Source organism: Amia ocellicauda, chromosome 5, assembly GCF_036373705.1.
Source record: "Amia ocellicauda isolate fAmiCal2 chromosome 5, fAmiCal2.hap1, whole genome shotgun sequence".
Classification (NCBI taxonomy): Eukaryota; Metazoa; Chordata; class Actinopteri; order Amiiformes; family Amiidae; genus Amia; species Amia ocellicauda.
Window position 1 is genome coordinate 16,809,438 of NC_089854.1, and position 16,383 is coordinate 16,825,820.

At 43.6% G+C, this 16,383-nt stretch overlaps 1 protein-coding gene across 1 annotated transcript; it reads right to left on the minus strand.

The window, feature by feature from the left end:
* Positions 1–1,534: 1,534 nt before the first annotated feature.
* Positions 1,535–14,312, minus strand: fbxo46 (F-box protein 46). Its single transcript, XM_066704008.1, has 2 exons — positions 13,941–14,312; positions 1,535–4,419 (listed from the first exon to the last, which is right to left on the minus strand). The coding sequence occupies exon 2, from the start codon at positions 4,289–4,291 to the stop codon at positions 2,261–2,263; it is 2,031 nt and encodes a 676-aa protein (XP_066560105.1). The 5' UTR covers positions 4,292–4,419; positions 13,941–14,312; the 3' UTR covers positions 1,535–2,260.
* Between the last annotated feature and the right edge of the window lie 2,071 nt (positions 14,313–16,383).

A 16,383-nucleotide genomic window follows, 5' to 3' on the forward strand; every position in this document is an offset into this window, starting at 1 on the left:
AGCTGCATTTCGTGTTGTGATCTGAAGTACAGCATTCACGTATTGGATATGTATCTCTGAGACTTCAAATAAAATAACCTTGTGGCACAAAACTACAATGCCAAATTCAGTGGAAAAGGGAAGCATAGCAAAGATTATGAAAGCAAAAAAAGACATCTACCAAAATGCAAGTGACCGTGCTCGAGATGGGGATTACTTTTTGTACCTTCCAGCAGCACACCATTGACTCTTGTTGGAAGCAGACAGCCCTAGTCATAATTAAAACAATGTTTCAAGGCATAAATGAGGAATTGTTTACATTAAGCATGTAAATCACAAAACAGTAATTCATCTCCTTGAAAATCTACTGTGATTTCGTCCAGCACAAATAGATTAAGAAATATCCTTGTACTGAAAAAGGTCACAATGGTTATTTCTGTATGGTGTTATTTTCCTGTAATATATAGTGATTTTAATTGGATAATATAGTATCTTTAGGTTCTGTAGGCATGGCAGCGGCGAAATTCTTTCAGTCTTTAGATGTGTACCACAGTGAATCCTGTTCTTCATCAGAGTCTCATGTACTGTTTACTGTGAACAAGCCCCAAGCTCCTTTAAACATTTTATGAGATTTCAGTTGAGGATTAACCATTCCTAGTTCAAGATTTAGGCCAGGCATGCACAAAATACTTTTTAACTTTGCCAGAGACATATTGCATCTAAATAATGGCAAGCCAGCAATAACTTAAGGATTTTGTAATTTGCGAAAGTTGGGTGGGGCAGAATTCAGATCTATTATGAGCCTTTGCTTGGGGGTTTTCTGGAGTAGGCAATTGCAGGAGTCAAGAGAAAGCCTTAAGGTGAGCTCTCCAGGTTTGAAGACCTATGAAGATCTGGTCCCCATCCAGCTTTCCACAATCAAATAGACTGTCACTATGAAAAGACATGAAAAACACACTGGCTTTCAATGTCCTGCCTCTTACAGCCTATTTTTGTTATGGACACAAAAAAGGTGATAACAGAATCATAATATAAATAAAATAAATGCCTCAAGCCTCCTACTAAAAAGCATTTGGCCTGATCAGCTCTCTCTCCTCACTGTCCCATGGCTCGAAAGGGTAACCCTCCTAAACCACCCTCTTTCCCAGCAGAGTCCTTTTCCTTAGCTTTCTTACAAGAGTGTAAACTACTATGCAACTGTAGGGGGCCCAGGGATAAAAATAAATAAATGCATACCTCACCCAGACTGCGAAGGTGAGGAAAGAATGCAACCAGTAACAGAATGTCTGCAAAGGTTTTCATAGTGATCAGAAAATTTGGTGTTCAAAAGTTGCCGTTTTATGTCCGTAATGGAAAATTATTTTTGATTGCTTCAATTTATTGGCATTTTAAAATATCGGAAAAAACAGGCAACTTTTTGTCAAACTGGTAATTAACCAATCACTGGCATGTTAACCTCTGACCATGAGTTAGGATTAAAACAAAAAAATCACATCAAACCAAACAAATCAGGGACTTTGATGAGGAGAAACCAAATCCACACACTAATACAAACTACTTCACAGGTGATTTAATCCAGTTCAATCCAACAGAATACATGTACATGGTTGACGTTCAGGCTAACACTTTCTAGGAACTGTGGCAGATTTACAGGAGAATCAACCTTTGTGCAAAATAATCAACAGCCAGCAGATGCCAGTTAAATCACTTTAGTTTATTTGAGAAGCAGAAATGCCCTTCAGCATTGTACAGCTTGAAACCTACGTATAATTTTCCCACACCACATTACTGACACAGGTTCTCGGAGTTTTGCAGAATCTGGGAGAGAGGGTGGGAGAGGGAGGGGTTAACAGTGAGGGCTAGGGGCTGAAGAGGAACTGAGGGGTTAAGGCTTGAAGCTGGTGTTGTGTGTTCTAAGGTTCTCTTTCACATGGCGCGTCACTTTGGCAACACGCGTGACCTACAGCAGTTGACGTGGAGTGTGTTGGGAGAACAAAAACAAACTGAAACAAACATACAATTGGGGAAGAGAGGGAGGGAAGATTGTGCATCGGAAAGGATCCTCTGAAGAATGTTCAACTGAAAGAAAAACCAAACGCACACACACACACACACACACAGGCACACAGCACACAAACTCAAACAGTCTTACAAAGTGACATCATGTCGCTCCTTTAAATCTTTAAAGTTTAGCTTTTTTTTTTCCTTTTAATCCACAAGCGTCCGCACCCAAACCCGACAGTCTCTCGCTCTCTCTCGGTCCGTGTTTCGGGAGCTCATTTCACCTCCCGGGGATGTCCTCCCTCTTGGCTCGACTCTGCACCAGTTCGCAGGGCTGTACCCAATTGTTGTCGTGCAGGCCTACGCGGCAGCCCGGCGTGTCCTTGTCGGTGCGTCGGCAGCACATCCAATAGGAGCGTCCATAAGGCAGGTCGTGGTGGTAAGGTTTGGGGTGCCAGCGGCAAAGCGAGACGTCACCCCGCTCGTAGTGCCTTTTGCACTGCTTACAGGGGTCGTCACGGTAAAGCGGGTCCTGGTTCCAGCGTGAGTCGGTGGCGTGGATGCCGTAGGTTTCGATCAGCACTTTGAAGTAGTGACAGGTGCACTTGAGGGCAGCCAGTGAGCGGGTGGGCAGGTAGCTAAAAATGTTGACCATGATGTGGTCGGGGAGAAGCAGCATGTACTGCCGGGGCTCTAGCAGCCGCTGGATTTTGAAGCGGATCTCCAGGAAGTCGTGGGAGACGTGGCGATACAGGCGGCACAATGAAGTGTCGGAGGGGTCCTGCTCCGAGCCAGCCGTGGGGGAGTCGGGCCGGTCGGGGCCCCCAGAAGTACCGTTGTTGTTGGTACAGTCCAGGGAGCCGTGGGCCAGCCCTTCCTCCTCTGCCCTGGGGGACTGAAGGAAGAAGAGCTGCCCAGGGGGAGGGTCCTCGCAGGGGTCAGATCCCTGGGAGCCCACCGTGAAGCAGACAGTCTCCTCCTGCACGTTCTCGGTGCTGTCCTTGCCATAGAACACGCACTGATCCACCGCACCCGTCACCACCACTTCCACATGGAAGCCCGTGACGCATTCTCTGGCTTTCTTGTCAGCGGACCCTGCTTCCACGGCCGAGTCGGAGCCAGAGGGCAGCGTGGGGCGCTCGGCAGCCGTCTCCCCACGGGCATCCCCCTTGGGTGAGGTGGCCAACAAGATCTCCATGTTGCCTGCAGGCAGAGGGTCGCGGGAGGAGGGGCTGACCAGCTGGTAGAGGTCGCAGGTGATTTTCTCCTTGGCTCGTGCCCCAGCCTGGCCACTGCTCCCCCCTCCACCACCGCAACTCAGGAACATGCAGTTGGGGCGCCCTGCTGGCTCAGACTGGGAGCGTAGGTCCATGCTGGACACCCGGAAGGCTATCCTGACCTCCCCTCCACCACTCCCTCCAGTCTCCCCTCGCCTCTCCCCTTCCCCAACATCCCGCTCCACCCCGCTTTGCCTCAAGAGGGCGCCCTCCAGCTGCTGCTGCTGTGATTCAAAAAGGGCGATAGCCTGGGCCACCCTGCGTGTGTCGGAGGCCTGCTGCTTGTCTGAGGCAGAGGAAGAGGATGGAGGGTGGGGGTCTGAGGCTTCAGAGAGGAACATCACAGGGCTGGAGCCTGAGGAGGAGGAGTTTCTCAGGGGGCTTTGGGAGTGGGACTGGAGGGGACCATGGGCCACAATGCCCTGCAGAGCCATTGCTGTCCTCTGCTCCACCAGGGCCACCATCTCGGCCACAGACAGGAGATCTGTCTCGGTAAGCTCTGGAACCTCCTGCTCGGACAGCACCTCCTTGGCTGTGGGCTCGGAGAGGCCGTCCCGCACCCTCCCTGGGGGGTCATAAGAGGAGCAGCGGCGGCGGCGCTTGGCCTTGGAGCAGTCAGTGCTCCAGTTCCCTTTCACCTTCATGGCATTTGGGCGCGTGACCCCCACCCCGGTGCACTGGTGCGCCACAAAGAAAGCAATCTTCTCCTTGGTGTTGCCCGGCTTGATCACATACCAGGTGTCCAGCAGCACCCTGCCGTCCTCCACCTGTGTTCCGCCGGCAGGGGGTTGCGGCGCTGAGCTGGCCGCGGGGGGCGGGGGCGTGTTCTCTGATGCTGACTCCTCCTCTACGTCATCCCCCACTTCTGGCACCACACGGCTGATCAGGTCTGCGCTGGTCTTCCGCAAGGTGCCACCGCCACCCCCCGCACTGCCCCCTCCCCCCGCCCCACCGCACGGCTTGTTCTGGGAGTACGTGCCAAACGGCCGGGGGCACCAGAGGCGGATGTGGGAGAAGGTATCGGGGTCCATCATGGGGTCCTGGGGAACATGTCTTCGTCCTGCTGCTGACCTGACAGCCTCACACCTTCAGGCCTGGGAGTTTCCACAATCATCCTCGGAGATCATGCTCACTGGGCTGGGGGACTGGCATTCGAGGGGATCTGTGGGGAGGAGAGAAGCCACATTATTAAGGCTATAAGGTCTCCTTCAGGGACATTTTATTTATAGCTCTGACACAGTAACTAGAGGAAGACAAACAATGATAACGGATCTAAAAGACTTGTTAACTCGCTAAGAAGTAATTATGGTCCACTATTTCTCATTTTGTTTCTCAGAAGGTTTCAGATGTTGCTTGATACCACATTTTACTTCAACTGAACTCAACCATATAAAATAAAACACTATAGTTTTTTGTGTGTGTGTGTGTGTGTGTGTGTGTGTGTGTGTGTGTGTGTGTGTGTGTGTGTGTGTGTGTGTGTGTGTGTAACATCATTTCAAATTTCTTTAGAAGGACAATTTATCATCTACTGAATATTAAATTGAAGATTAACATTTAATCCCATCTCTCTTGAAATGTGACAAAAGATAATTCAATCCTGCTGAACACAAATGTAAGATTAACCCCAGTTCCTCCTCCACCACAAACACGTTTGCAGTTTTCTAACACTGTTTTGCTCCTGTTCACAAAAACAGGAGGTCCAGGTTGATTTTCAATGTATGGAGAATATAAACTACTACACTACATAAACAGAGACCTCGGAGTCAAGATGGCACTGAATAATTGATCTGCTATGACCTTCTAAAACCATGCCCGTTATACATCACTCCTTTTCAGGTAAACTCCCAAACAAAATATACAACTAAATGTATTCCATTGTAATTATTAATTTGAAACCATAAAAGTGTAATCTATATGTGAGATAAAGACTTGAAACGCCCTTTTACTGTAGTCATAAACCTTCGGCACAACAAGCCATTGACTACGCTTGCTTCTCCTTTGTCAATCTTGCCCGCACTAGACAAAGACCACAGCTTCCTCTGTTTTAAAGCACAAAGTCCTAGTACAGGTTTGATTATGGAGGCCTGGTTTCATATGCCTGGACTGTACTGTATTACAGACACCCTGCTCTCTGCTCACCTCCCTGCTAGGGTCACCAGGCTCCCAGTAGCACCTGTGCAGTGAACCTAGCCTGCTCACCAATGCCTCCTGCAAAAGGCATAAAAACATGAGCTGATCTCCCATTCCCAAAGCCTAGCTATGAGAAAGATGATATAGGGCAGTGTTATGCATCATCAACACAGCTGTCCAGGACTCCCGAAGAGGAGGGGGGAGGCAGGAGTATTTACTAGTATAATGCTCGATTTTACTTTCTACATGACACATCCACCAAATTCTATTACCAGTACACCTCTTAACAGTGGTAGGGGATGTTAGTGTGAAAGTGGCTTTACACATTACTACCAGTAAGAGGTTAAAGACCTATAGACCTGGGATTCCATGACTAGGAAGTCTACATAATGTTTTACAGTCATCAGATTACACTTAAGAATCAAGACGACACCTTTCATCTCCCTGAACGATCCAATAATTGACTGTTCCAGAGATCCACTAGCTTGTTTATGAGGAGTCCCACCCTTTATTTTCCCAATTGTATACCAGCATTCTACAATAGCTTATCATTCAGTATTAAACCACAGGAGGTCTAGGCTGTAAGGGCTGTACACACTGCTGAAAAATAAATGTACTTTCCTGCTGCAAGTCAACAAAAAAAAACAGATCAAACTGAAACAAACAGGAAGTACGATTCTGGTGTAATCCTTCCTAAGGCCTTCTGCAGCTTGTCATCTTATCCTCCAAATTAGAAGAGGAAGGATTCTAAATTAATTTAAAATTGTCTGTTCTTCACTTTCTCCAGTAGGTAACGCTGGTGATGTTTTCCAGAATGCTTAGAATATGATACATTGGTATGACTTCAGCACAGAAGAGGAAGTCTATATTAGTGGGGAGAAGAATATTAATTAATAAAAAAATATTGGAGGATAAGGCCACTGCAATACTTTTAACTTTGCGGTTTCAAATTATAAGGTCTCATCAGAGTTGCATGACAGCATCGTGAATGGGGGAATATAATATCGATTCTTGCACAGGTTGGAATAAATGACTGCAGCTATTATAAAATAAATGGAAATTAAAAGCTTCCATTTCACATTAAATGAAAGAAGCAACAATAACGCTGTGCGATACTGATTCCATGCAGCTTAAAATTCCTGCAAAATTATTACAGCTGTTGTAGGACACAAACACACACACAAAAAAAAGTATTTCAGATTTGGGGCCCTACTAGGATTAATGGCATCTGCCCATCTCTGAAGGACTCTATAGCAGTTTACCTTTGTCTCAATGCAACCTACTTCTACGAGTGCTTTTCTCTTTGTGATTGGATTACCAGTCCATTACATGCAAATTATTCCATTTGAACAAGAACAGGCCTTTTCGTTCCAGTGTGCCAAATTGTGTCAGTCGCGACTGGAAAGCAACCAGGCCATCTCACAGCTTGTCACTTGTGTACAGACGCTAAGCTTCCACGCTGGTGATGATCTTGATTGTTAAATACCAGTTAACTAAATGAGATCTTGGTTGTCCCCTTCTTGGCAGATCAGGGTAAATGACACACTGGATGTACCAAAGCAGAGCAAAAGTTGTTAAAATAAATGTTTGACCCAGATAAGCAACATGCTAGTAACTCACTCAAAAACATCCATCAGGGTAATCTAGAGTATAGAAAGACATACATGTTTAACAGTATGCAGGAGTAGGCCTACATGAATTGAATTGCACTATTCCCAGACCACCCAACTGGTTGAGAAAACACAAGAGGAAATCAGCTTTCACAACAAATCAGTGATTAAAGGAATTAAAAATAGAAGAGCTTAAAACGATAAAAGATTTTATTTTTTAAATACAAAAAAAGATGCAATCATTCAAAAGTTCTCATCTGTGAAGCACTGAAGACAAGGGTATATTGACTAAGTAGACAATTTCTGATGCAAATGCTCTCAGCTCTTTTAAATCAAGACACCGATGAGTGTCAATGACAACACAAACAAGTGATGCTTGCAGTTTGTTTTTGTTCCGCAAATCTTCCATACTGGAGGGCAGTTCTTCATCGTTTAAAAATCCACTGCGTCAATGCTCTGACGACACCATGGACCTTGACCTCCAGCAACGCAGCTCACACTTAACGAGCTACAGCGATGCATTCAGGCTCTTTTTAGACTAGAGATCTACAAGAATCCACTCCAAACATGTCCTGCCATCTACAATCTGCACTCTGTGTGGTTTGCCCACTTCTGCCTCATGTATTCTGAAGCCAGTCCATGTGGCTAAATCTGTCTTTTAAATTAGTGGGGGTTTTCTTTTTTTACAGTACACGCTCACAGTGTCGTTAAGAAGTTTATCATCCTGAGCGTGTTAAAAGCATGCTGCCTCAGATTTGCACTCTGTATGAAATCCAACCTCTCTCTCGCTCACTCACTCTCTATCCCTCCCTGATGGTCTCTCTCATTGTGTAAAAAGATTTTGAGATATTAAGGGAAAGCACTCACTCTTAAGAGTCAGAAAAAACATCATGGCTAGGGAAACGAAACAGATTAAATATATTTAAACACACATATACATATAAAAATGTATACTTTATTTACAGCTCTCCTGTATATGGACTGCCTTCTACCTACTTGAGAATGACCTTTAATGTTGCAGACTGCAACTCAGTAAATAAATATCTGAATCACTCCACTGCTGATTGTAACTGAATACCCTTTTCCCAGATGTCGTTTTTATGAAGATAACCACATTACTTCAAAAACTACCTTTAGAAGAGGTAGAATATTCCCAAAGTTTGGAAAAGGATCGAAAAATGTGCATGTTTAATGCATTAGAGAAGCAGCTGATTGTACTAACATCTGTTATATACCTTGCTGCATGTGTCAGGTGTAATTCAGGGATTGAAGGTTCTATTCAATCTGTTCTAACACATCCTATCAAAAGCAAGCATCCAAAAAAAATGAGAGGACTGAGCAACCACAGGGAACTGAACATGTCTGAAGACTGCTTCTACCATTGACTTGTGCTTGGGGTACAACACTCAAGTATTCCCTGCATACACTTAGTTAAATCCAGTTCAAAAAGCTTCACAGTTAGATACACTACTTCTCTTTGTAGGTCAAATGAGAATTGGAGAGGAAGCTCATATCATTAAAGGAGCAAATCAGTTTTTGATTTAACAGGTGTCATAACAAGCAACAGCATAGAGCCCCTCTGACAAATGGGTTGAAGGCAAACCTAAAAGCAAATCAATCATTTACTTATCAATGTCCTCATACTGAGATTAAAGCAGCATCAGTACTAGAAGACATGCTGTATCTTTAGCTTACCTCAACTCAGGGCCTCATTGTTATTTCTTTTCTTTTTTTTTTTTAAGCAAGAGGCAGAGCAGAAATAAATACACAAGCACAGGAGTTTTGGAGGCCAATGCATTTGGATATTCACAGCAATTGAACAGAATGCTGGAAACACTTCAAAGGCGACATGGGACATGAAAACAAAGAGAGATGCTGAGTAATTGGATTAAGTGACTTCTACAACTCACGACACTTATCCAGCTTGTGAAGAGAGGCTGAAGAAGAAAATAGTCAAGCAGCACTAACAAAGTGCTAAGAAACACAGAAGACGACAACAGGCTAATAGAAGATTATACAGACTCTTAATGCAGGTAGGTAGCAGAAAATTATACCTGATGTACAGCTGCTATAGCCAATTTGGATGCTTGGACATTAAAGGATTATTTCAAACCAGAAAAAAGTAAAAAAAAAAACACAAATGTACTGTCTCACCCTCTTGGAATTCGGGCAGAAATCAGTGTGAAGTGCCTGTGGGAAGCCAGGGAATTCTCACTTGCAAACAGCTCGATTTGACATGAGTGAGGCTGTAAGCAGACACAGAGCACAGCTTAAATTAGGCAGGTGACTCACAAAGCCCAGTGTGTGTTGATCTCTCCTTGATTAATAATGTAAAAGAGGAAAGAAGAAAACACAGCTCAGAAGAAGTGCTCTTGATACGCACTGATCTTCAAAAAGAAAAAAGTTGGGGTCAGAGGTTATTCCCCAGCGACCAGCAATGATGAGGCACTTTTCACATTTGAAACGACTCATGCAAATTAAGGCCAGCATTAAGCTTTTTGCATAATCCTGTAAATCCTGCCCCAGCTGAGCACTCCAAAAAATGATTGTCCCATTTCCAGTGACAGCTCTCACTGGTGCCACCCTCTGGATGCTAATGCCAACCCTTACCCTGTACAGTACAGCAGTGGACTACTAACCCTGGTGCTGGAGAACCACAAATTATTCATCCGTCTTCTATTCAATGGTAACATCACATTAATACTCTCTACCAAATCATACTATCACCCGAATTAAATAACCTAGAGCAGTGGTTAAAGGAAAAAACAACAACTCTATATTTCTCAAGGATCTAGGATTGAGACCGCTGCTGTAGCCAGACATGTTACTTTTGTATTTTAAGCCATGTCTGGTCCAGATACCTTCCAGATGACTATGTGGACAGTCATTCTGACACTCCTGTATATAAAATACTCATTTTTTTCATAGATTTATAATACACCATACATATTTACATGTTAATGCATGAATCTCCTACATGGGCTGCTCAACTAGAAGGAAAATTAAATGTAATCTAGAAGTAATCCAGACAGACAGTGTGTTTCAAGCATTACAAAGTATTAGTTTAAAAATTCATGTGCATTGAACACGCACTGCACTTTTGCTGCAGAGCACAATGTACAGCTCAGGTTATCTAGCCCCTAGTACTTTGCTCGTTCCTACCATCTCTGTTGTCAGCTGCAAACATACGACCTTCCCAAAGATAAATAAATAAAAAAAGCTACATTTCCATTTCCTTTGGGGATTTATTGCGTAAAGACTGAATGCTAACCTATGCCACCACACAAACTCAATTAGCCTTAGTGGCCCTAAAAAAATAAATATATATATATGACAGCATTTATCAGAACTATGCAAGACTTCAAGGTCGTGCTGGATATTATATATCCCAAATCCACTTTGCAGAGTGTGTGGGAAGGTGAAAAACAGTAAGACTCAAAACCTGATTTGGGGTGCTGGCTCCTACATGCTTCAATTAAGAACAGAAGAAATGTGACAAACGAGCGGCAGGTGCCTCTTCTTAGCATGTTCTGGAATGAGTGTCAAAGATTAAAGGATCTCATCGACCTACTTGAGTAAAATACACTACCACCTTGACTTGTACAAATGAAAAGTAAAAACCATTGTAGCCATTCTCAACAGAGATTAGACATCACATTTATACACTTAAGGTGGAAGTAGTAACTAAAATTGAATGAATAAAACTACAATAATAAAACTATTCCCATTCAAATCTGCAATCCAAGCTCATGTCATCCATGCCACCCACGAAGCATTTCTGTGCCTCCTCCTTCTGCATCACTCTGGGGTTCACTGGAACAAACAGGTGTGATAAACTGTATATTGTCTTCCCCTTGGCTGTCTGCAATACATTATACTGATCAGCTATGAAAATCGGCCCCTGAACTGTCAAATGAGTAGTTAAGCAGCACCTTTAAGTTGAGGCAAAGTTCCTTGGTAAAACTATTCAGACAGAAAACAGATCTAGTAGCCTTATCCAAAAGTCTGAAGCCCACTGGGTCCAGGACTGAAATGCCACTTTCAGTCCCAGACACACTCACTGAAACCCCAGCCTGTTCTTTAAGGAGGGAAAAAAAAAAACTCTTCATTGGATGCTTAAATGCATTAAAAGCCTCTGACTTGAACTGCACAACCCCCCGGGAGGACACAAACCAAACTCCCGCTCTCTTCAGTGCCATGCTCTTGAGCCACAGAAAGTAAATTCTGTTAAAGCACGACAAGCGCTTTTGGACATGTTTCTACCATGGCTTAAGACGGCAAATCCTCGAGGAGACGGACCGAGCCAGACTGTACAGACTGAGATTAGCAGCAAATATGAATAATAGGGATGAATATGAAACCAGGCTTTTGCAAAACTTCCCTTTAAACATTTAGCTCAATAGATCCATTTCCAAAGCTCCCCCCTAAACTGTTATGACAATAAAGCAGTAAAGAGGGCTCCATTCTCTCCTCCAATTGGTGTGCTTTTTTTTTTAAATGTGCACTTACACTGCTGTGCAAATGTATTAGAAAACTTTGTTTGTATAGGCTGTGCCTTTGAAATCAATGCACTGTGGCAGAGTTCTGTGAAAAAATAGGGAAAAGCAGCTATTGATGTAAAATGACTTTTATATTCCCACACATGCAAAAGGGATATTACTGCAAAGTCAAGCAGTTAGGTTTGAAAGCAGAGTGAGTGACATCTCTCCACTTCTCTTTTTACCCAAGACAGGAGAAGGAAGGTTTGTATAGATAGTGTGTAGATTCTGCTTTTGCATTAAGCATATGGTGTGACAAGACACCAAACCTCATGTACGATGTCTCCACTTCATAATCCTACGACAGGCGTCTAAACAAATACTGGAGCCACTGCACGTCTCTCACATACTCACCCCAAATAACATCTTTTTATATAGATTTATTTTGGAGTTTCTGTTCTATCCTACTATTTAGGTGATTTTCAATCATGTCTGGGGATTTACTTGAGGCTCAGTTTGCTATGCCCTGCCAATTAATGTCAGGAAATAAGGATAAAAATAAAAAAAAGATTAAAAACAAGACAAAAAGAACACAGTGCTCAACACCAGCAAGAGCACACACTGAAAATACAACATGCTCGTGTTTTGTTTTGTTTAGACTTGTAAATTATTGCTATAAAATCATAAGCACATGCACCTTCAGTTTCCAGCAGGTCAGACCATTTAAAGATCAACTCTGACAGCTGGAAATTGGATGTTGCTGAAGTGGGAATTACAAGCTAAATGTTTATAATTTTGCTAAGACTACATCACATCAGCCCTTGACACACTACATATAAAGCCCTGAAGGACTGAGATCCTCTACAGCAGAAGTTTACATGTATATTCATTTATGCTTGTTTCTTTGCTCTCAAACCAGCCCCAATCAATCTCTTTGTGGTTCTCTACCACTGTTTCTGCTTAGACCCGCCTTTCTAATTGGAACTATAATTCTAATTCACTACTATAACAAAAATATCTGTCAGATATGTCAATCTGAAGAAATCTGGGGGTGAGGGGGGAAGCATTTCACGGTTGCACTTTTAAGGAAGGCAATCCAATAATGGACTTCTGAAATGTGTACAGCACAAATTGCCTTCCCCAACAGCTAACTTTTAGGTGGCATTAATATTTAGCCAAGTGAAATAGAGACCACAGCCTATAGGACACAGAACAAGCAGACTAAAATAACAGGAGAAAACAGACTACAGCTACCAAAGGGATTTAATCACTATGGTGGATAAACAAATGATGAAAGCTCTTTGCATAACAAGCTACATAAAGGACTGATGCCGAGTACAGAAGAAAACTGGTTGTCATCTATGAAATTACCTCTAGATGATCGAGTGATAATGAATCATTTTAATAGATTTATGGGCTTCTCGTTTAAAACACAGCTTGGTCGTGACATTTGGTGCCACTAACGCAACTGTTAGGTTTCAACACGCCTTGGATAGAGATAGCATAGTAACGTGGCTTAGGTGACAACAAAGCAGAACTAGATGGGAAGTAACCAAATCTAAAGCCAAAACACAAATGACACCCAAACACAATGAACTAAACTGCAGTAACGACCCTTGTCTGCATTGCTCTGGGCTGCCCAATGTATAGAAAACGTGCTACTCGATTGAATGATTTGGTTACTTTCCGATTCAAAACAATCAAGGCTGGTTTTACACACGGTTGCTGAAAAGGGACATTCAACTACATTTGTGAATAATTTCCCAAAACCTCCTGCAGAGTTTCAAAACAACAAAATCATGAAACCGCTCGACACATATTTACAGTTTGTGTAAATGAACACAGGGGCAGGGTCCTGTCGCATTACCTTTGATATTAGAGGTTAACCTATCCGACCGCAACCACAACCTGCTCCCTCGATATTGTCATCATGTTTAAAACTAAATAGCAGCCAGGTCATGTTAAAAACACATGCCCTCTACTTCAAAACAACTTACTAGACAAAAGCATCCAGTTGCCAGTATCGATCTTTACTGCAGCACGTAATAAATACAAATACTGATGGTTTAATACTTTGTTTAGACCAGAAACTAACAACAGCCCGGCTTTTCTGTGTGAGAGGATGTGCGATGGATGACACTTACTTTAACACAGTGAGTGTGTTTGTTAAATGCAGTTTGAGGGGGTTGTTTTTCTCCATATCAACTGGTTAGCCTGTGTAACCCGGAACACGACTCGCAATATCGACCAAAGCAATACGTGCATTTAATCACCAATTTCCATTTTTTGTTTTCTCATTTGACTTGAATATCAACCAGTTGGACGCCCTATTAATTATTATTATTTTTTTTTTAATATATATATATATATCGATCTTGTCGTACGAGATCCATGTTTTTTTTTTGTTGTTGTTGTTGTTGTTTTAATTATGATTATGATTATGTTGTTTCTGTCGTCCAACTTACCCTGGGAAACAGCGTGTCTCCCGATGCTCCGGGAGCTCTCCAACCCGCAAACGGTGTCTGTCTCCCAGCGTGCCAGCTAAATCCACCCCCCTGCGTCGGCCCGATTTCCCAATAAAACCAACTGCAGGGGGGAAAGCAGGAAGGGGACCTTTCAATAAGCAGCAGCCCCTGCACTCTATGTTATTTTTCGTCGTCACCCTCGCAGACGAAATTCAAATTATGAACACACCGCCAAAACCGAGGCCCACTGTCACTGCCGACCATATACGTGCTGGTTTGTTTGTATTGTGTTTGTGTAGGTGCGGGCCTACTTCTACGGACTGTAATCACAATAATCGGCCCGGGCAGAGGGAGGCCATGTTGTTGACAGGCATCCACACAGGGCCGGCAGCCAATAGGGAGGCAGAGTCGACGGCGTGTCCATATAGGGCATCAGTGATGCCCCCTCCTCCACAACTCGCTCCCCCCCCAGGCCGTGCTGTCAGTAGAGGCTTTGAAAAGGCAGAAGAAGGCAGGCAGTTGCATGAGCCCTGTGCAATCTTTACACTGTTACTCAGTCAGTAACCCCCCCCTCCATGATGCTGAGATGAATGGTTGACTGGATGGGGTCTCTGTAATTGCACTACATTTTAAAAGTATTATTTTCAGGGGAGGCAAAGAAAACAGGTGTAAACTGTTAGGGCTGCAGCCTGCAAATATCAACCTGCTCCAGTGAGAGACACCCTGTTTGGGGGACGGAGGGACACGGGGTAAAGTCACACCGGACAGGCTTGGAATAAATTCCACTGCCCCCACCCCCCACCATGATATCTCATGTCCCATGCCGTGTCCCTGTGCTTATACGGCAGCTTGCCAGTGAGTTTGGGGAAGGATGTTAAGGCAGACACTAAAATATCGAAGGGGGCTTTCGGATATTGACAGATGGCTTTCCGGGCCTTCTGTGTCTTCCCCTTGTTTTTGTGGCTTTTAAGCAGAATCTCTGTGACGCGACGTCCACCGCCTGCCGTTGCAAACCCCTACGTGGACCACAGAAGGCAACATTGCAGTGGCCAACCGATACGTGTCAGTGTCAATTAGGTCCAGATGTGCTTCGAGAAGTCACACTGGGAGTCATCACAGTCTCGCCATCCAGTGTGGCGTTGTGGGTCTGCGTTAAATTGTAACCGATTGGGACATTTTTGTGGGATGCATTTGAGTATAATTGTGTAATCAGCCTTGATGCACTCTCAGGAAGCTGTTTATTCAGGATAAACACTGCTTCTCCCAGACTCCAATGTCGTTTATTTATTTTGGTATCTGTAAAGTGGCTCCTGATTTGTAGTTACGCTCCTAACAACATAAGATTACAGATGATACAAGTTCTATCTCGCAAAGTTTGGTTTCTTGAAGATAATCAAGTCAAAAGTTTAAACCAGACAGACACTTCTTCCAGGAACCCAGCGAGTCTCCTTCAGCTACACGGCCGAAGAAGCTTTTTCTATACATGCCATCACACACACTGATGCAACTCTCATATCCTGATGAAGATCTCTGGTAGATCGAAATGTTGTTTGTGCTAAAAACCTGTGAAGCATGGGCTAAATAAATACTTTTTTATTTTTTGGAGCTGTAGTAAGTGTGCGGGTATTTCTTTTTAACTCCCAATAAAAGCAATACCTTACAGCTTTTCTGTGCACTGACATAGTTTCACATCTCAATCAATGTAGGTGTGGCGGGTCTACATTTGTGTGTTTGGGAAGGGGCAGGGGATATTGGGTATGTGTCCCAAGTCTTTTGTCACAGGAGTGCAGGTTAGATAGGAAGGCAATCACTGTCACCGGACATGGTAATTAAACACAATGAAAACAATGAATCGACTGCGCCACAGAAAGGATACTCAGTGAAAACTATTCATTTTGGTGTCTGTCAGCCAAACACATTTCTAATTTCCTATGTAGATTATATATACCATCTAATTACAACAGTGTTCACAGCACTGCCATTTACAGGGTTCAACAAGCTGCCGCCAAACCCCCCTCTGCAGTCATCCCCAGAGTGCACCATGCAGAATACATCTAGTGTGGAGCACTGTGGGATGCACACTGCAGTGAGCGATGTACGTTATTTCTATAGACGCATGCAAGGGCCCTATATGCAATCCTGTGCTTTTGCTGAAACCCCATTTGGTACGGACTGCAGGATCTGCTTGCAAAGTATGATTGTGTGCTGCAGCTCTTCTGAATCTCTGTGCAACTGCAACAAAAATGAAAATAATTCTGCCATGACCAGCTGCACAGAGCAGGCTGTAGATTGTTAGACACTCCTTATAGTTGCAAACTACATAAAAGGTTTCATTAGGCACAGACAGTCTGGAAAATACTGCAGCAGCCAGACATGGAGTACTTTAGCGACCTTTTCAACCTCTTATGTTTTTTTTAATGGGTTGAAGACCATCCTAAAGTCT